The sequence below is a fragment of the Lutjanus erythropterus genome, chromosome 22, assembly GCF_056507025.1.
Source record: "Lutjanus erythropterus isolate fLutEry1 chromosome 22, fLutEry1.hap2, whole genome shotgun sequence".
In the NCBI taxonomy this organism is placed as follows: domain Eukaryota; kingdom Metazoa; phylum Chordata; class Actinopteri; order Lutjaniformes; family Lutjanidae; genus Lutjanus; species Lutjanus erythropterus.
In genome coordinates, this window is record NC_139338.1 from 28,519,365 (window position 1) to 28,540,203 (window position 20,839).

A 20,839-nucleotide genomic window follows, 5' to 3' on the forward strand; every position below is an offset into this window, starting at 1 on the left:
CGTTTTATATTCCAATAGTTTTATCTAGAGCCCACCCAGGAGGTTCTGCTGAGAACCTTTGAATATTTAAAAGGTTTTGAATGGATAAACATTATTCATATCATTTTAATTTTCTTCTAAATAAATGAGACGTTTTTCCAATAAATTTTGTAAAATTTAATTCATTTTTAAAAAGATAAATTTAAATGTTGTGGGAGCCACAGGGAGCCACCAGGCAGCTGCAGGTAATTATGGAAATCATTTTCAGATTAATCAATAATAAAGATTTGTGTTGCAGAGCTGCTGTTGTCTGTTCTGACTCACCGACCTGCTGACACTAACACACACAAAGCATCAGATGTGGATTAATCCGCCCCAGAAAATAGTTCCCAACAAATTCCTCTGTTTCCTCCTGTTTGTTTGATAAGAACCACTAAAGTTTAGTTTCGTTTTTTATACAACTAGAGCTGAGAGACAAACAGGAAGTCAGAAAGTCCAGAGAGACGGACTAACAAGGAATGAGACAAAAGTTTTATTGTCGACAGTGAAAAAAAAAAACATTTCCATTTCATTATCAGAATAATGTGAGTCTGGATAATCATGAATATCACACGAGTGACTCGCTAACGATCAGTTATATATTGATTTCCTGATTTATTTTGAATTTTTAAGAATTGAATCTTTCCAGAATCCTGAAGGCCGCGGACAAAAAAGTCAAACCAGATGTGTAGAAATACTTTGGATCCAGCAGGATGTTTTAGGAGTTTTATTCATATTTTGATGAGTCACAGTTATTTTGTCCATAACTGTGATCTAAAGTTTCCATATTGATCTCATATCTAACACTGACACATTGTTGATTTTAAGCCAGTCATGGGATTTTTTGATTATTCTTTGACAAGCAGCAGCAGCAGCTGGATGTGATTCATGGGAGAGAAGAAGAAGAATTTCTCTTACAGAAAAACAGAAAATGAAATTCAGACACCAAAAACTCAGATTTGAACATCTGGGCGTCCAGCTGAGCCTGAACGGCTTTAGCCAATCAGATACAGTTATCTGACCGTCCAAACTGCATCAGATATATTTCAATTTGAATTTTTCACTTTGAAGTTTGGTGTCTGAATAAATTAGTTTACTGACAGGAAACAAAAAGACAAATATTTTCTCATTCCAGCGTCTCAGTTGTGAGGTTTCACTGCCTGTGTGACAGTAAACTGAAAATATTAGAATTTTTGAGAGATGATTGGACGATATGAAGACTGGGACTTTTCTCCGTTTTATTCACCAATTGTATGATTTTTTGAGAAAATAATCTCAAGATTGATTGATAATGGGAGCAGTTTAATTATCACAACTTGTAATTTTCTTATTTAAAGATAAAATATTTCATTTCTGGGATCGTAAAACTTAAACTTGGACATTTAAGTTTAGTTAAAGTCAGTTTCAGAAATAATTTGAATATATTCAGAAATGTGTGATTGAATTTTTCTGTCAAATGATTTCATCTCTCTGCTCCTCATTTCAAAATAAGAGCGTGCTGTCACTCAGGAAAACTTCCTCCAGTCAAAACGACGTGAGCTGCATGAGAATTAAGGACTAATTATCACGTTAGTCTGGATGAGCTGAAGTCGAAAAGCGAGGAAGAAGTGATGAGAAACTGAGAAATCCTCCTCGAGCAGCAGATTAGAGCAGATTTGGACACAAAGGCAGAAAAACTGAAGCTCCTGAAGAAAAACTCCACCTCCTCTACAAACCCCCCTCCACCCTTTAACACTTCCAGTCCACCTTAAAGCTGCAGCCCTCTCTGTTTTAAGGAGGACTAACTGATTAGTAATGCAGCATGTCAGGCAGCAGCAGGGCCTGAATGAATGTGTAAACCCCCCCTCGCTCCTCTCTGCTCTCTGCTGCTGGATAATAGAGAGCTCTAATGGAGAGGCTTTTTGGGGGATAGAGGCTTTTTTTACACTAAAAGTAAAATCCAGCTTGTTTAGATTCATCCTTTGGAAACTTTTGTAGTGAAATTGTGGAGCAAATGAAGCTGAATATTCTTCAAACATACACGGTATATTCTCCACTTTCTGCTTGGCGTTTGATGTTGTTTATCAAAGCGCCTCTTTGCTGATGTATTTACAAGGTAATTACTGCACAGAACAAGGACACTCAGGTCTGGAAATGCTTTTTCTTCGCCTGCACACAAATCCTTTATTTATTTTCTTCGGCGGATGCACAAACTGTGTGAAATCCCCACACCCACAGAGTCCAGAGAAAAGCAGGAAAACAGGCGGCGGCGGGATGAGAAGGGGCAGTGGGCTGGAATATAAAATATTTAGAGAGCCTCTTCTCCTCAGTAGTGCGAGGGTGAAGCGAGATGTACTTATCTCTGCTTTGGAAGATGTATTTTTCTTTTCCAGGCTGAAGAGGAGGAGGAGGAGGAGGAGGGGTCTGTGGGTGGGGGAGGGGTCTCAGTGCGTGTGTGTGTGGACTGTAGGACAAGTGGAGCAGCAGCAGTGTGGACGAGGACGCTGAAGTGAACTGCTGCCAGACATCAGTGTGTGAAATAAAGACACAGTAGAGCTGATTTCTATTGGCTGTTTGATTCCAGCCTGACAGTGTTGATCAGTAACAGGCCTGAAAGGTGAACGTTCAAAAGGTAAATCTGTCCTATTTATTACGTTTATTCGTACGACAGCTCATATACTTTAGTTTTGAAGGAAAATTAAGTTGATGTCTGAAATCCACACGTACAATTTTGGCAAAAATACAAACAAACTAAACATTAATGGCTGTAAAATAATAATTGAAGTAGTAATGACAGTAGTTGCAACAGTTTGGTTTGAGGTAAAATACTTGTTCGAGTTTTACTTACAGCAGAAATACTCATTAAAGAAGTTGTAGTAGTTGTAAGTACTATCATTTATAATAACTCTGAGTCATAGTAGACACACAAGACCCTCAATTTGTTGGCCAAAGTACATTTTTTGTGGCCCAAATATAAAAAACCTGTATAAAAACAACAGAAAGGCAGTTTAACACAACTTAACACATCACTGCTTTAATTTAACACTTTTGTTATCCAGTCTTCAAGTCATGTTTATTGTTGAACCAAGCTTACGCTGCACTGGTTCGGCATTTTGTCACACTAGTTTTGTTGGCATTTGGTTGCACTGGTTTTGTCGGCCTGGTTTGGCTTGTTGTCACCGTGGCTTTGTTACACCAGTTTGGCATCTTGTCTGACTAGTTGAACACAAGTTAGTGAGTTTAAACTTCTTTTAAACTCGTGTGACTGATGAGTACTTTGGATCTCAGTAGATGAAGCAGTAAACATGTTGAACCTCAGTAGTGAGACCTTCATCATCATCATCATCTTCAGGTCAGTTCAGACGACCACGAGTTACTGGAAAAAGTGACTGATAAGAGTTTGTGTTTAACTAGAACCACGAAATGTTTAACAAAGAGGAAACCGACGTCTGATACGGAATATTCTGTTTTCAGTCTGTTTCAAAATAAACTTTATTAATATCTGTGTACTGATTTCCAGTCACAGGTGCTGGTGTGAGTACTCTCAGTACTCTCAGTGCTCACAGTACTCCAGTACTCACAATACTCCAGTACTCTCAGTACTCACAGTACTCCAGTACTCACAGTACTCACAGTACTCCTAGTAGTTGATGGTTATTGTAGTTTTACAGAAGCTGTTGTCAGTGTGAGAACAGCAGTGAAGTGTGATCTGTGTACAAACACTGAACACGCCTGCAGATACACTGAGTCAACACGTCTGTCTCACTGTCTCCTGTCTGTGTCTCTGCGTCTGTCTTTCTAACACTTGTCCCCATCTCTCTCTCCGTGTCTCCCCGCAGAAGCTGGCGGTCAGAAGTTGTCCTGTAGGGACGACCAAGCCGCTGTCCCTCATCAAGCCTCCCAGCCAGGGCATCGCCATCTCCGTGGTGCCGGCCAAGGCACCGGTTTCCATGGTGACCGCACACATTAACGGACAGAAGGCGGCGAGCTCGGAGCCGCTGCAGACGTCCCCCATCAACCTCCAGACGGCGGGCGGCAGGGTGGCGGCCCACACGTTCAGCAGCAGGAGAGCCACAGAGCTGCCCCCCTCTCAGGTAAACCCTCTGACATCACCACACCTGGAACACCTGCATGGGGGGCGGGGCCTGCTGACCCCTTTGCAGGGGAGACAGCTGCGCTCCTGCAGGGGACGACAAACTTCTCTGTAGTTTTTAGTAATTTACAAGCTTTTTAGACTTCCTGGTTTGCATTTCTTCTTCTACATGTAGCTCCATACTCTGCTCTGATTGGACAGTTGTTTCCTCCTGTCGTTCATTTCCTGAGTGATATGTTTCCACACATACTGTCAACTTGTTGCACTTTCATCATGGATATTAGAGTGCGTCTCCACGTGTCTCTTGTGGTCAGATCTCACTTCCTGCCCGAAATGTAAATAAACACGTAGCTCCATCATTTCTGTGCAGAAACCCACTTGTGTTGTTTCTAAACAACAGCAGTAACCAGCACACTGTGACGAACAGAACAGAACGTGATTTAAGTCCATATCTTGAAGTCACATTTCCTTTGTTGCATTTGTTACCTAAAGGATGAGTGATGAAACCCTGAGAGAGAGAAACTGAACAGTTTGAAGTAGGAATTAAGCAGCTGACATTTTTCAGCTGAAACCTTGCTGGTCACGCTCACAGTAGAAAATAATAAAGGAGAGATGAACTCCTGTGTGTCTTCATGCAGGTTTTAAAGTTCACGTGTCGTGTTCCTCAAGATCTATTTTAAGGCTTCACGATAACAGACACGTTCCACCGTCTATAAGACATGTTGACAGACGGAGAGACAGATCTGCTGGATGGACAGAGAGAGAATCATAAAGCCGGAGCCTGAGGGCCCCGAGGCTCGGCCCTCCTCCCTCTATGGGGCCGTGCAATTACAGTAATAGTGTGGAGGCTGCCAGTGTTGAGCGTGAAGCTCTGATCCCCGGCTGTGTGCTGATGGAGGCGATGGTGCTGAATACAGAGTGTGGAGGAGACGAGACGCTGTGGCCTGAATCCCAACACACACTCCAGGAAAAATACCACAGAAAATCCAAGAACATCCACATTTTCCTGTTTCCAGAGCAGAACTTTTTTTTTTACGAGTTTTACATGTCAGAAAGAGACAAAAGTACAAAAGATAATCCAGATTTTTGTTTCCTGGAAAATAAAATCTTTGATGTTGATCTCTTTCTGCAGCAGTAGGTGGAGCAGTAAGTTTCTGCTTCATGAGGCTGCGTCAAATAATTTCAAATGAAATAGAAGGAGCCTGTTTACACCTGGTATTAACACGCATCCCAGGTGATCTGATTTACAGCTGCTATTGAATTAATCAACAACTATTTTAATAATCTGATTTCAGCTCTGACCTGCCAGGATAACTAATAACTGCACTATTACTATTACTCCCTTCAAAAAACACGCAATTTTAGAGTTCTTGAGTGAGGAATCATTTTATAAACTTTGTGAAACTCTTTCTATAAAAAATTCTTAATTATTTGGACCTTCTCATAAATTCAGCTTTGAATGTAAAACATTAAACTGTCTTTCCTTGTCAGAAATGTGTCTTATCTGCCAACATTAGCAGCTGTTTGAACAGTTTCGACTGATTTCACCATTTACACTAAATTTATGAAAGAAGACAACATTGTATTGATGGTAAACATGTCAAATTTTACAAATACAGTAAACAGTAACCAATAGAGGCTATTTGTTTGTTACTCATGGAGAAAATCCCCAGACTCCCTTAAAAATTATGCAGTTTTGTGGGTTGCCGAGTTTGAAACTTTGAAAATACAGTATTGATATATTTAAATAGTTGATGATGGTCACAGAGTTTTCAGGATCCCGTGACTCCTTGGAGCTCTCTGATTGGCTGATAGCTGGGGGGTGTGATGTGTCTTTGTGAGCGTCGTCCTCTGGTTGGGATGCAGAGCAGGTCTGAGGCTCCGACACAGACGCAGACGTTCGCTGCGATAACGCTGCTGCGTTTCATCAAAGTGTCACACACTCCCTCCTCCACCCCCCCCTCAGTCCTCAGTCATCATCTGGACCGAGTCCCTGTCTCTCTGTCTCTCTGTCTCCACCCGCCCTCCCCGTCAGGCGGTGGAGGTGACGGGGTCAGGCAGCGGGATTGTCTTTAGGCTCTTTATGGTGGTATTGTGGAGAGGGAGCCGCACGAGGATGCAATAAAGAGAAAAACCCCTCGCAGGCCTCCCTCCACGCTTTTCTTACCTCCATCAATCCACAGTCATAAAGGCTCAGCCAATCAGGGGCCGGCCTGGCTGCTGTGTGGAGGAGGTAGAGGAGGGGGGGGGCAGGTCCCTCAGACCACCTGGCCACTAATTTGGAGATCAATAATGAGGTGTAATGGGATTGCTGCTCTGCATGAGTGAACACATTATAGCTGCATTGTTTCAGCTCTTCACTGAACTCTGAGAGGCCCTACACACACACACACACACACACACACACACACACACACACACACACACACACACACACACACACACACACACACACACACACACACAGTGTGTTCACATTCAGATTCCAGTCCTTTTCCGAACTTATTCTCTATTTGTCTTTTCTACCTCTGCCAAAGAGGTGAAGTTTCAGTCCTGTTTGTTCGCTGAATTTCCTCCAAAAACGCAACAAATTTCAGTGGAATTTGGTTGAACTTTTGATTCATAAGTCAAACATTTTTTGTCGTTTTTACTCCTTCCAAAGATGTGAGATATCAGTCAAGTTTGTTGAAAGAATTTCCTCCAAAAAATGCAAGAAAATTCAATGGAATTTGGTTGAAAGTTGGTTCATAACTCAGTCATTCATTGTTTGTCTTTTTTTTACTTGTGCCAAAGGTTTCAGGCCTGTTTGTTAACAGTTTTCAGTGGAGTTTGGTTCAGTGGTTGGTCTATAACTAAAGTATTGTTCGTCTTTTATTCCTCTGCCAAAGAGGTGAAGTTTCAATCCAGCTTGTTTCTCCTCAAAGAATTCCAACAGAATTTGGTTGAAGGTTGGTCAATAATTGAAGCATTATCTCTGCCAAAGAGGTGATACTTCTGTCCTGTTTGTTAACAGAATTTTAAGTTGGTCCAAAAGTCAAATATTATTTGCCTTTCATACCTTTGCCAAAGAGCAGAGGTTTCAGTCCTGTTTGTTAACAGAATTCTCCACAAAACTTTCAGTGAAGTTTGGTTGAAGTTGCTCCATAAACTCAAATATTATTTGTCTTTTTTTTACCTCTGCCAAAGAGGTGAAGGTTCAGTCCCATTTGATAACAGAATCTCTTTTAAAATGGACCAAATTCCAGTGAAAGTTAGTTCATAACTCAAATATTACTTTCTTTTGTACCTCTGTCAAAGAGGTGAAGGCTTCAGTCCTGTTTGTTAACAGAACTGATATAAAGTGAACCAAAACAAAATGATAAAACAGCTGATTAAATCTTTCTGAAACACGTTGAACAGGATTTTATTTTGTTTCTGTTAAGTCTGGATGCAGTGTGTTAAGAGACGATGTTCAAGGTAAAATTGTTGTTTTTTGAATGGAGTTTGGTTTGCTGATGCTCCCATTTATTTTGGTCTGTCATGGTAGTGAATGTTGCTAAGGACTTTGTCATTTAAACCAAAGGAGAAAAGTTTTGTAATGAATCCATAGAAACACTCCTGTACAGTCTGTGGATGTGATGACGCTTTATTTTGAGTGAAAACTGAGATGTGAGGAGACGTCTGAGCAGTGATTGGAGCTGCGTTTGTGTTTAGCGCCCGTTAGCTTGCAGCAGAGGAACAAAGAGAGACTACGAGGAGGCAGAGTGTTTGAAATGTGTCTGCTGCTTTAACGCTGATCCTGCCTCTCTTTCATGGCTCTCCATCTCGCCGCCGCCTTCCAAAGACATCTTTATCCTCTTTAAACAGCAGCCAAGGTCATCTCTGACATCCGCCTCCGAGTCTCGGCAGAGCCGGAGGAAGGTAGAGGCCCCCTTCAGGGGTCCGCGTTCCCACTCCGAGCTGAGAGCGACCAACACTGAAAAACAGAACTATGAGTTATTGTTTCTGCTACTGTAAGAGTAACCTGAGTACACAAAGTACACACACTGTTCTCAGGTGTGTGTCGAGAATAAACAAGGAACCTCACAGCTGGATTTCAGCTCTGCTTGTAGTTCTCCTCTAGATTTAAGGGGCAACATGTAATGAAGGTAGGAATTTAAACGTAACTCATGACCTCAGAGGGATAACAGAGGGTTCCAGGGGTCCTTGCAAAGGTTTTAAATGTGATGAAGGACACTTGAAGGGTGCTGGACAAAGTTTTAGTGGCCTTTAAAGGCAGTCTAGGAGTCGGGAGATTGTACGGATACTTGAGGAGGTTCTTTTGGTTGTTAAGGAGGTTCTGGGGGTCCTTCTGTATGTTTCTGTCTTGGGCAAAGTTCAGGGGAGAAGGTTCTAAAGGTTCTTCATGCTGATTAAAATTAATTAAAGATGCATGAGAAAGTCCCCCTGGTCCTTGAGGAGGCCCTCAGGGTCCTTGGTAAAGTTTTAGGAGCCACAGATAAAGTTCCAGGGGCCACTGAAGAGGTTCTCGAGGTCCTTTTGACAAGTCTTTGAGTAAGTTCCAGTGTTGTTGAAGAGGTTCTAGAGTTCCTGAAGGTTTTTTCTCTGGGGTTATAGACATGGTTCTAGGAATCTTAGAAAAGGTTTTGGTCCTTGAGGAGGTTCTACAGTTCCTTTTTATAATATGTGATGTGTTCTGTGGGTGTCAAAGAGATTCTAGGATGTTCCAGGGCTTGTGGCCAATGTTCTAGTGGCTCTGGATGAGGTTCTAATTGTCTGGATGATTCACGTGTTTTTTAAAATGTCTGGCGAGTGTTTGAGGAAGTTCTGTGGTTGGTTAAGAGGTTCTAGGGGTCCTGAATGTTTTCCCCGGGGTGATAGAGAAGGTTCTATGAATCTTGAAAATGGTTTGGTACCTTGAGCATGTTCCAGGGATTTTGGACACTGTTCTAGTGGTTCCTGGCGAGGTTCTAATCGTCTGGAGGCTTCAGGCGTCTTCAAGCACGTCTCAGTGTTCCTCAGGATTCCTTGAGGACGTTCCAGGGGTCCTTGAGGAGGATCTAGGTGAAGGAGTTCTTCGGGGAGAGGTCCGGAGAGCGTTGCAGGTTGTGGAGGAGGCTGTAGGGGCACTTGAGGAGGATTGTAAGATTTGATGAATGAGTGGAGGAACAGTGTTACCATGGTAACTGCATTGTGTTCCTGCTGGTTGAGGTCAGTGGAACAGACTTAATGAATCTCATTCAGGCTGCTGGACAGAAGAGCTGCAAACACATTCATTGATTCTTTATCAGTTTATTAAAGATGATCTGTGTTTTCTCAGATCAGTATAAAGTCAATCTCACTGATGTTTTTGGACAAAATAATAATATTAATAGTTTTTAGTTTCTCAGTGGACTGATGGACTTTAGTGTGTTTTGATAAAATCAGTTGATATATATAATTTCTTCAAAGGTTTCCAGGATTGTGTGATTATGAACTGAATTATAGTAAAAACATGATCATATTTATTTCATATATTTGGAGAAAAAGCTGTTAAATTGTTGCAGTGAATCGATGAAAGATGTCAGGTTGGTAAAAAGTTCTCCAGACTCCAGAAAAGGAAAATCAGATCGGTATTATGTTCTAATGTCAAGTTTATTGTTCTAACAAAATATTTTCCTGTTATCATAATAAACAAATGTTTCATGTTCTAACAGAATCTTTCCTTGTTCTAACAATAAACGTTCATCTTGTGACAGAGTGATAATATATCTTTATAATGTCACGTCATAGAGAAGGTTCTAGGAATGTTAGAAAAGCTTTTGGTCCTTGAGGAGGTTCTAGGGACCCTGAGGGTTTTCTCTGGAGTTATAGGAAAGGTTCTAGGAATTTTAGAGAACATCTTGATCTTCAAGGAGGTTCTCAAAGTCCTTTAAAATGTTTGACATGTGTTTGAGTAAGTTCCATTGTTTGTAAAGAGGTTCTACGGGTCCTGAAGATTTTCTCTGGGGTTATATAGAACGTTCTGGAAATCTTAGAAAAGATCTTCGTCCTTGAGGAGGTTCTCAAGATCCTTCTTAAAGTGCCCAAGAAATTCTGTGGGTTGGAAATAAGTTCTAGGGTTCATATTTCAGGTCACTTTCTCAGCTGTAAATGTTTCAAAATGTATTTTCAGTGTCAGTAATTATAAAATGATAATGTAGGTGCTGTACGGTGATGCGTGATGCTGTGTGAATATTTCTGTGATAAAGTTGTGATTGTGTGGAGGATCAGGCCCGACGGTGGAACACTTGATGAACGGAGTGAGAGGATAGAAAGCGGCTTGTTTAGCAGTCGCTGCATGTGTACACAGCAGCACCTCATTATCCTGCAGAGTTCATCTCTCACAGCTCAGAGCATGAATGAAATGAAAAGCCTCCTCACGGCCAAGATGAAGGAGGGAGTCGCAGGGCTGACGTGGCCTCGGGCGGCGCCCTCTGCTGGCAGCTGTGGGAACAGCAGCTTCAGTGACGTCCGCAGAGCTGTGAGAGCGTCAGACTTGTATTTAACTCAGGAGGAAGGAGCTTAAAAATCTTTAATCTGTCCACCTGAAATCTTCTTTAAAGTTACAAAAAGACCACAAGTTTTTCATGGCTGCACCAGTCTAACATATTCAAATATTCTACACATCTTGTGCATCATTTTAAACACTTTTATTTTGGTATCTTTAGAAAGTTTTGGATTGCAACTAGACTTTATAGCTCATACAAGTAACTTTCATATTTTAGTTGATTTTGTAGCCAAGTGTTTCAGGCATAACAACCAGAAGATATAACGTCAAACATAAAATTAATTAGAAAAAAATGTCCTGCTTCCTTTTAACGAGCTGACGTACTGCTCTCTGTAACTTTCTCTGCGAAAACTTAAACTCAGGCTCCTTTTCATTAATCTACAAGATCTACAGTGTCTTTCCTGATGACAATAATATTATACAGGTTTACAGATTTTAGGTTGTATTATGACACCCTGGATAATTATGACTAAACTAAACTTACAATGAGAAAGCAATAAATATAAAAATCTTAAATTACTGAATTAAATGTTTATATACACACATATATATATATACACACATATATATACACATATATATATGGAGGTAAACTGTAAACAGTGCCACCCAGTGGACAAAATGAATCAGGGTAAACATTTATTTGATGGTAAACTTTGATCTCTCTGCTGAGTTCACACGTTTCACATGAAGTCAGAGAGAAAAAGATGAAACATGTCGCTGTGTTTTGTCCTCGACTGCTGCGTGTGCACTTCTTCCTCCTCCTCTTCCTCCTCCTCTTCCTCCTCCTGTGATGACAGGACGAATGAAGGCAAACTCAGAGCCTCAGCCCACCTTCAGCTGACGACTTCATATCCACTCTTTTTTTCCTCATTAATCCCTCCATCTCCTCCCTCCGTCTCTGTCACCACATCGACCGACTGCTTTTTATCCACCGACATATTTTCTCTCTTTTATTCAGTCAGTTTTTAAGAATTCTCTTTTCTATCAAATGTTTCATTTGATGCTCAGAAGATTCAGACTTGATTTTAAAGTGACGGTGAATTAAAAGCTTTAAAGCTGCTGTTTCCTCGGTTTATTGTCACACTTTTAATCTCGTTGCAGAGGTTATTTTTAACCGTCTCACAGTCTGATATGTTCACTGTTCAGTTCTTCCTCCACAAATAACAGAAAACGCTGTTTATTAAAGGAACAAACCACCAATTTTGGGGATTCTCTTGTTCTCCATCTTACCCAGTTTCAGTGTTAATCTCTATAGCTGCATTTTGAAGTACTGACTCAGAAAATACTGGTGGAAGCCTCAATGTCTGGAAAAAAATGTCCTCAATTTCACAAAAGATTTCTGTGCTTACATTTTTTTTGTCTTTATCTAAAAATAACTGCTAACATTAGCTTCACAGAAATCCAGTTAGCTAGCTAACCTGACAGTATTACTATAGCAGGATGGTTTGTGGGTAAAAAGAAAATAAGTTTACTTGAAGTATGAATATCTTAATGTTACTTAACAAAGTGCATTTAAATGTTAATAATTACAGCTAATAATGTATCAGATTACATTTTTTCAGCAATCCTCCCCCTGACTGTCACCGTGTCGATGAATCATGTGATCAAACTGAACATTAAGTGAACGTCCTGAATCTCCACATTTCTCCGTCAGCTGCTCAGAAACCACAAAGTTTTCTCCTCCTCCTCCTCCCCCCTCTGGAGCACAGCTCAACCCCCTCCCCTCCTTTCTTCTTCTGTGAAAATCCCTTCGTTCCATTGTATTGTGCTGCAGAGCGGCGAGGAGAGGAGGGGGGGAGGAGGCGGCCGAGGCCTGTTCCCATGGCAACTGCCGAGATGAAAATTCTTGCAGTGCAAGGGCTTTCATTTTCGTAATTGCTTCCTCTTTTCTCCAAACCTAAGCACCTTCTCTTTAGGGGGCCTCCTCCTCCTCCTCCTCCTCCTCCTCCTCCTCCTCTTCCTCTCTGGTGTGAGCAGTGAACACAACCTTGGACCAGTGATTTCCTGCTTTTTAATGATTCTTTCTTTTTCTCTTTCTCCAAATACCAAAGTCAATACCATCGCAGAGACAGATGACAGCTCTGCAGCAAACACTGACATCCCTCCTCCTCCGTCCTCCTCCCCCGAGTCTCACAGACCTGCTGTGATCCACCCGGGGGGGGGGCGAGGACGTCAGTTTGTCATTTAAAGATTCAAACATGGGACAGATTGTGTGGAAGTTGTGAAAACACACCTCGTTTCCTCCAACTCCTGCTGGAAGATGGATTTTTTTTTTCTCTTTGGGTGGAGCTAGGCTAACAGTTTCCTCTTGCTTCCAGTGTTTGTGCTAAGCTAAAGCTAAACACAGCCTGTGTTAGCCCTGATTCTGTATCACAGTCTGAGAAAACACACCTGCCAACACTCCCGGGTTTCTCCTGTATTTCATGTCCATATACTGACACCCTCCTCTTTTGTTGTTTCGCCTGGAAAGCTTGTGTAATTTGTACGGCCCTCAAACTTTATCATGAATAATTGTCCAATGTACTGCTTTACATCTTAAAAAATCACAATCAGTTTAAATGTGCAAAATATTTATAATATTTCCAGTACTTTATCTTGCTGTCAGACAGACTTTTCTGGTGGGAAACCACCCTCTCTCCAAACCAACCAAACTCCATTCATACAATCTGTCATTTTACCTCACAGGAAACAGGAGTTGTTGGTCTACTGCTGCCTCCATCTCTTAGTTTGCTTGTGTTATTGTGTGACTTTAGTGAATCCAGACTAAGCCTTTAAAACACTGACATCACACAATAACACAAACAAATGAATTGATTGAAGCAACAGTAGAACAATAACTCCTGTATTCAGTGATTGCTGATTTTATGAATGGAGTTTGGTTGGCTCAAAAAGGGTGATGTTTGTCTTACATTACAACAGTTTCCTGTCAGAAAAGTGTGTCTGCAAGCAAAGGTGAAGTGGTGAAAATATTCTAAATACAGCATACAAGCCAAATATCACTCTCTCCGAACCAACCAGGCTCCATTGACAAAATCAGTCATTTTACCTCACAGAATACAGAAGTTGTTAGTCAATCTGTTAGTTTGTTTGTGTTATTGTGCAACTTAAGTGCTTTAAAAGGACAGTTTGGATTCACCAAAATCACACAATCACACTAACTAACTAAGAGATGGAGGCAACATTAGATCAACAACTCCTGTGGTCTGTGAGGTAAAATTACTGATTTTGTCAATGGAGTTTGGTTGGTTTGGAGAGAGTGATATTTGGTTTCTATAACAGTGGTTTCTCATCAGAAAAGTCAAAGTAAAGTGGTGACAATATTCTAAATATAGTGTACACTGAAACTGATATTGATTTTTTTTTTATTCTAGAGTTTTGAGTGGGAGCACTTAGTCCTCCAATTCAATTCAGCACAACTTTATTGATCCCTGCAGCTCCCAGAATACATAAAAACAAACAGGAGGATGAAAAACTACAATCAAAGGCTGTTAGCTTTAAAATAAGATGTGGAATTAGTAAAAAAAAAAAGAAAAAAAAGACAGAAACAAACAGATATAAAGATCCAAAACACACACAATCATCTCCTTTCCTCTGTTTGTCCTCCACACTCCACCGTAGTTTGTGTTTCCGTCAGCCGTAAACGTCAGCGGCGGTTTGTCGCTGTCAGCTGATCTACAGCCTGAACCTCAGATAGACGTAGTAAAAACACAGGAACCTCCGTCTGCAGCTGCAGGTGGAGCAGAAAACCCTCCAGAATACAAAACACAGTTTGTCCCCAACGACGAGCTTTAATAGACAAAAGCTGCTCGTTAGTTTGGCGACAGACGAGGCCGCAGAACGTCCTCCGACTAACGAGAGGTTCAAACTCTGACTGACACCCGAGGTTTAATTAAGGCTCAGTCTAATGAGCGCAGGCCGCGGTCAGAGCAGACAAACGGAGGCAAATTAAAGCTTGTTAATGTCGACAGGTTTCATGTGTGAGACGTTTAATCAGTTCAGTTCTGATGTGAATCTGTGGAACAAGTCGTTCAGTCCCAACATTCATTTGTTCTCGCTGCAGGTTTTCATCATTTCAACAATATTTCATAAATGAGAGTCGCCATCTTTGAACAGGAAGGATTTTTATTGTTTTCTATCTTCTCACAATCTTCACTGCAAAAAAAACCCCCATAAAAATCTAAATTTCAAGGAAACTTTCTGCAATAGATTCTTCAGTTTGAAAAACGTGTTGAAATAATTTATTTGATGACTGGATTCTTGACAGTTGGATGAATTGATAATAAAAAGAATGATTATTTTTTATCCCTGACAGGCCTTTCCTAATAATATTTTTTAATTGGACGATATATTACCCCAGAAATTAGTTGTGATAAACTGCATTATTCTCATTTGAAGACATATAATCATACTATTATATCATAATAATGGAAGTACAGACTTTTAAAGAGCAGTGAACTCAGAACACAAGAGAAACACAACAGGTGATGTCTTACAGTAAACACACATGACCTCGATAAGTCAGTTACTGTGACACACTTCAGTCCTGGATGTTGATTATTTTTTGTGTTGTATAAAGATTAGTTGTTGTATAAAAAAGTAAGTTGTGTGGCGTCTGAATGAAGTGTTGTGTTTGTGTTCCTTTCAGATGCTGGGAACTCTCACTGCTGTGCCCATCAAGGTGCCTCAAGTCAGCTCTCTGCACCGGCTGGCAGGACAAGCAGCCACTGTGCTACCTCAGGTACACACACACGCACACACACACACACACACACACACACACACACACACACACACACACACACACACATTTTGTTCCTGTTAACATCATCAGTGTCTCTCAGAATAACCCCTGCTGCTGTAAAGGAGTTGTGATCTGTGTGTGTGTGTGTGTGTGTGTGTGTGTGTGTGTGTGTGTGTGCGCGCGCAGTGTGTCCAGATGTCCAGCAGGTGGCAGCACAAACACATCAGCCTCACAATCAGTATCAGAAATACTTTATTGATCTCTGAGCTTTTAGAAAATCTAAGAATGGAAATATTTAGAAAGAATATGTGCATTATTCTACTAAATACTACAATACAGAAAAATAAAAATAAGATGTGTAAAAACATGTAAACAACAAATATATATACATCAGTATATATCAGCACATACAATAATGCTGAAGATGGAGGATAAATGTATCAGGATGTAAATATTATAAAATAAGAGCAGATATATATTTCACAAAAAAAGATTACTGAAAATCTGTACTCAAGTACTGGTACATTACTAAAGTATCACTCAATTACAAGTGAAAGTACTGGTGTTATACTTCAGTACAAAGTATTTGTGACAAAACTACTCAGAGTATTAGTTTTTTTTCTGGTTTGCTTTTGTCTTTTTAAGTTTTAGTTTCTGCTTCAGCAGAGTCACAACCATGAACACATTTTCAATTAATTAAATTCTCAGTGGCGATTAATCGATTAGTAATCAATAATTATAAAATCCTCTCTAAACCTGCTGCTGCTTCACTGTTCACGTCTCCTGGTTTTCATTGGTCTGTTTGTGATCAGATCACCTGATTGGCTGCTGAAATAGATTAAATGTTTGAATATTAATTCAAATTGTACTCAGAACCCAACCGTGCTTTTAAAAGTAACTAAGTAGATTACATGGTGTAATGCATACTTGAGAGAAAAGTACAGACTTGAAACCCTATAACAGACAGTTTATTGGTTATGAAAGGGGTGTGGCTTACATGTAGGGGGCGGGGCATAAGACAGTAATGAGCATGTAGATTGAGGTGACGTGGTGGTGTGTAATAAGCCCTGCAGCCTCAGGGGGGCGTCAGTGAGTGAAATAATTCTTCTTCTCTGTCTTCCTGCAGGTCAGGCCAAAGACCCAGATCCCCGACAGCCTCCCCCCTCCTCCCTGTCAGGAGCTGCAGCCCCTCCCCCTGCAGAGGGCCACAGCCGTGGTCAGTCCGAAGAGCCAGGGCCCCACCCTGCCCACCGCCAACAGCACCTTCAGCTCCGACCACCAGCCCAACGGCCAGAGCGACGCCTCGCCGCCGCCGCAGCCTCACGGCCCGTCGGGGGGCCCCGACTCCGCCGGCCCCGCCCAGCACGCCACCGCGGGGCCCGGCGTGGCGTACGCCATCATCGCCGCCTCCCCCGCCACCGGCAACGGGGTGTCTGCCGTCAGCGAGGCCGTCAAGGTGCAGCCACTGCTCTTCAGCGCTGATCACAAGGCTGGTGTCTCCGCCCACACGACACCAACTGACCACAGAAACAAACTCATTTATCTGTTTTATATTAGATGTTTATTCATTTCTATTATATCTTATTATATCATATCATACATGATATTACATTGTATTTTATTATATTACCTATTATATGATGTTATATGATCACATCACATTTTATATTAATACAGTTGTTTATTATTAATACAGTTGTTTATTATTAATACAGTTGTTTATTATTAATACAGTTGTTTATTCTCTTACATGCAGAAAGAAAGTAGAAAACATGACATTGTTATATCTTCTGATCGTCACTTTAAAAAATCAAAACCCTCAAGTCTGACATCATCAAAGTAAAGAAACACTTCGTTAACATCTTTCATTAATGACTGATGATTAATTAATGACAGTTTTATTATTGGATCCGTGTGTCACCAGGTGATAATAATCCAGCCGCAGGCCCCCAGCAGCACCGACGGGTCCCCGGGGGCCCAGGCCGACGTCCCGTCACAGGAGGCCCCGCCGGCCCCGAAGTCCCCGTCCCAGAAGAAAGAGGAGGACCCCGAGGTGAGAGAACGTCTTTTATTTTTGAATTTTCAGAAAACATGAAGTTCCTCTCCTCCTCCTCGCTAACGTCGTCTCTCTCTCTCTCTCCCTCGTCCACAGAAAATCGCCTTCATGGTCGCCCTCGGCCTCGTCACCACAGAACACCTGGAAGGTTCGTTCACTTCCTGTTCATCCATCACTTTGTGTGTTTTTTAATCTCCGTGCTCTGGTTTAGTTTCTTCCTGGTTGGTTTATTTGTGTGAAAAACTCCTAAAGGGCCAGTCTGCTAATTTTTCACACATGAATCAATGAAAAGTTCACTGAATTAAAACCTGATCCCTGTTTTTCTGTTTTACTTGAGCAAAGTCACTTTTTCTGATGACAGAATATTTTTAAAAATTATTTCTGTCAAACAAAAGCAATAAAGTAAAGAGAGAAAAATCTATGACATAAAAAAGTAGTTTATTAATTTATTATTCTCTTATTCTTTTATGATTTATTATTTTTTCTGGCCCTTCTGTGACACATTTATGATTAATGACAGAAACTACAGACTGAAGTTGAGAACAAACAGGAAACAGCTGATTCATCAGAGCTGCAGTCGAACAGTAAAATATTTAAAATGTTTTTTATTTTGATTCTCTGAGCAGAAATCCAGACGAAGAGACAGGAGAGGAAGAGACGAAGCACAGCTAACCCCGCCTACAGCGGCCTGTTCGAACCAGAGGTCAGAAAACTGAAACGTTAACTCACTCGTTTTATTTTGATCTGGTCTTTTCTCGTGTCTCATTTCCTGTCTGTTTGTTTTGCAGCGTAAACGTCTGGCGTCACATTACCTGAACAGTTCGCTCTTCCTGTCAGCACGAGGTAAAAACACACCTGAGACCCGAACGACCGCAGCGTCGCACAAACACGCGTCTCACAGTAACGGGATGGATCGGTCCTTTTTATCAATATATTGATTTAGAGGCTGCAGGTGTTAAAACAAACTTTTAATCACTTTGTTTGATCAGTTAAAGTTTCAGCTCCTTCAGTTTTATTTTACCAACAAAGTTTTTTTGATTTGTGTCGCAGAATCTGATAATCAGATTCAAAACAAACAAATTCAACAAATTTATATAATCTATCAAATATCCTTAATCTACAGAGTCACAGGAGACAGAAAAAGAATTAATGTCTTAATTAAAATAAGAAAATAAATGTGGAAAAAAAGGAATAACATATATAAAAGAATATTTATAAGAATTTTCATTTATTTCTGTCTATGCAGTATTATTTATATAATTTTAAAACAATAAGGAAACATACAGGGATGAAAATAAATAAATGACAGTATTTAAAAATTAAATTAAAACATTTAAAAAATACAGAAAAGATAATTTATTTCCAAATAAATAAATAAATAACTTTTTAAAAAAATATGTAAATAAACATACAGAAATAAATGAATAAATAGAAATTATTTTACATTTTTTTGTTTTATATTTCCACATTTTTTATGTACTTATTTTATTTTGTTAAACATTTTTACTTCTACTTAAGCATTTCTACAGGACAAAAAAATAATACATATATAAATGTGTAAAAAGAAACTTAAAAATAAATGAAAATACAAAGAGGACTACATAAAATAATAAAAAAAATACTTAAATGATGAGAATGAATTTAAACAAAATAAAAGATAAGATGAATGAATGAAGTAAAATAACTAAATATAGAAGAATAATGATCTTTGTTTATTCTCATGTTTCTTCACTTATTTCTATATATGTTTGTTTAAATTTTACTTTCATATAAATTGTTTCTGTATATCTAAAAATATATATTTTTAATATAATTTATTGATTTCTATCCCTTTATTTTTCCTGTCGCTGGTCTGTTGTTCCCTGAAGGGCCGAGCAAAAGCTTCAAGGAAACACTACAGGGAAGAAAAATAAATAAATGACTTCATATAAAACAATAAATAAAAAAGATATTTGTTACATTTTTTCTGCATATCTGTAGAACAAATAAATGTGAAAAATGAATTCTTATAATTGCTTAATTACTTAAATTTTGTTTCTCTTTATATTTTCACATCTATTTTTTATATGACTCCATTAAATACATTCACATCAAATAAACGTATTTTTGATTTTTGCTAACAGTTTCCCTTTACCTCCAGTCTTTATGCTAAGCTAAGCTAACAGCCTCAGCTCTCACCTGTGTGTCTCTGCTGCCACTAACCTTTCTGCTCTGCTTCCATTCACACGCTAGACTCTGAGGATTTCTGCTGGAAGGTAGGTCACATGATGATGATGTCACACCTCTGTCACACGTGTTGAAACGTCTGATTTCCAAACCGCGAGTTGGAAACCTGCCAAGTCAAAACATGAGATAAAAGACATCAGTGTTCCTCACTTTTCTTTCTGAAACATTTTTCATTAAACGTTAAAGTGTCTCACAAAACTGGTTAAAAATAGAAATTTGTGTCATTTCACTGCTTCTGCTCACCTCACACAACGTTAATGTTCCTCTTCCTGTTTGTAAAGTTTGTTCTTGTTTTAAAATGTTCTGTAGTCAGTTTGAGACGTGTCACTGCCGTCTGTCCTGATCTAAACAGTGAGGTGAGAACGTTCTCCCTGTTCTCTGTGTTCTAACAGGAGGACTTGGAGCATGACGACCACTGTTCCGTCTGTAAGGAGGACGGCGAGCTGCAGCCCTGCCACAACTGCCCCAGAGCCTTCCACCCCAACTGCCTCCACCCGCCGCTCAAAACCCCGCCCAGAGGACCCTGGTACTGCCCCAAGTGCCAGAAGAAGGTACCGACTGCAGAACGTCTTTATTATTAATAAAAACACATAAAATGATATTTGACGTGAGCTCACCTGTATCACCTGTGGTCTGTGTTCTCCAGGTGCTGAACAAGGAGAACATGTCCTGGCCACAGAACTTTGTTCAGTCCTACGTTACACACAAGACGGGTGAGAACCAGCTGACTTCTTCATGATAACAGTGTGTTAGTGTGTTGTTTACACGTGTACTGATGACGTGTGTGTGTGTGTGTGTGTGTGAGAGCAGTGAGGCAGGAGGAGAAGCGACGGCTGCTGAGACGAAACAACGAGCTGAAGAACGAGTGCGCTCACCTGGAGGAACAAGACAAGAAGCTCAACAACACACTCAAAGTAAACACAACACACACACACACACACACACACACACACACACACACGTCTTTACCGTGTCTCCTGCAGGTGTGTGTTACCTCGTCCCGTCTCCTGTTCAGTGAGGAGACGAGTTAAATGAAGACAAGATCTTATTTTGAACTTTGAACTTGTCTCTGAGAGGCACAAAAAAAAACAAAAAAAAAACAAAACAAGCGGAAGTAGACGAGACGTCCACATCACAACAACAAACAACAGAAACAACAGAAACAACCTCTGAGCTGCAAGCTGCGCTCTAAAAAACATCAAGTTACTGTAACCT

General features: G+C 40.3%; 1 protein-coding gene across 1 annotated transcript in view; it reads left to right on the forward strand.

The window, feature by feature from the left end:
- The window catches only part of phf21b (PHD finger protein 21B), a 99,236-nt gene that overhangs the window by 75,991 nt on the left and 2,406 nt on the right, over positions 1-20,839 (forward strand). The window contains exons 3-13 of the mRNA XM_084711519.1: positions 3,837-4,091; positions 15,247-15,339; positions 16,469-16,831; positions 17,267-17,404; positions 17,486-17,546; positions 18,025-18,101; positions 18,187-18,241; positions 19,631-19,653; positions 20,017-20,175; positions 20,271-20,337; positions 20,435-20,538. Of these exons, the coding sequence (XP_084567645.1) occupies positions 3,837-4,091; positions 15,247-15,339; positions 16,469-16,831; positions 17,267-17,404; positions 17,486-17,546; positions 18,025-18,101; positions 18,187-18,241; positions 19,631-19,653; positions 20,017-20,175; positions 20,271-20,337; positions 20,435-20,538 (1,395 nt within the window). The remainder of the gene's footprint in view (positions 1-3,836; positions 4,092-15,246; positions 15,340-16,468; positions 16,832-17,266; positions 17,405-17,485; positions 17,547-18,024; positions 18,102-18,186; positions 18,242-19,630; positions 19,654-20,016; positions 20,176-20,270; positions 20,338-20,434; positions 20,539-20,839) is intronic.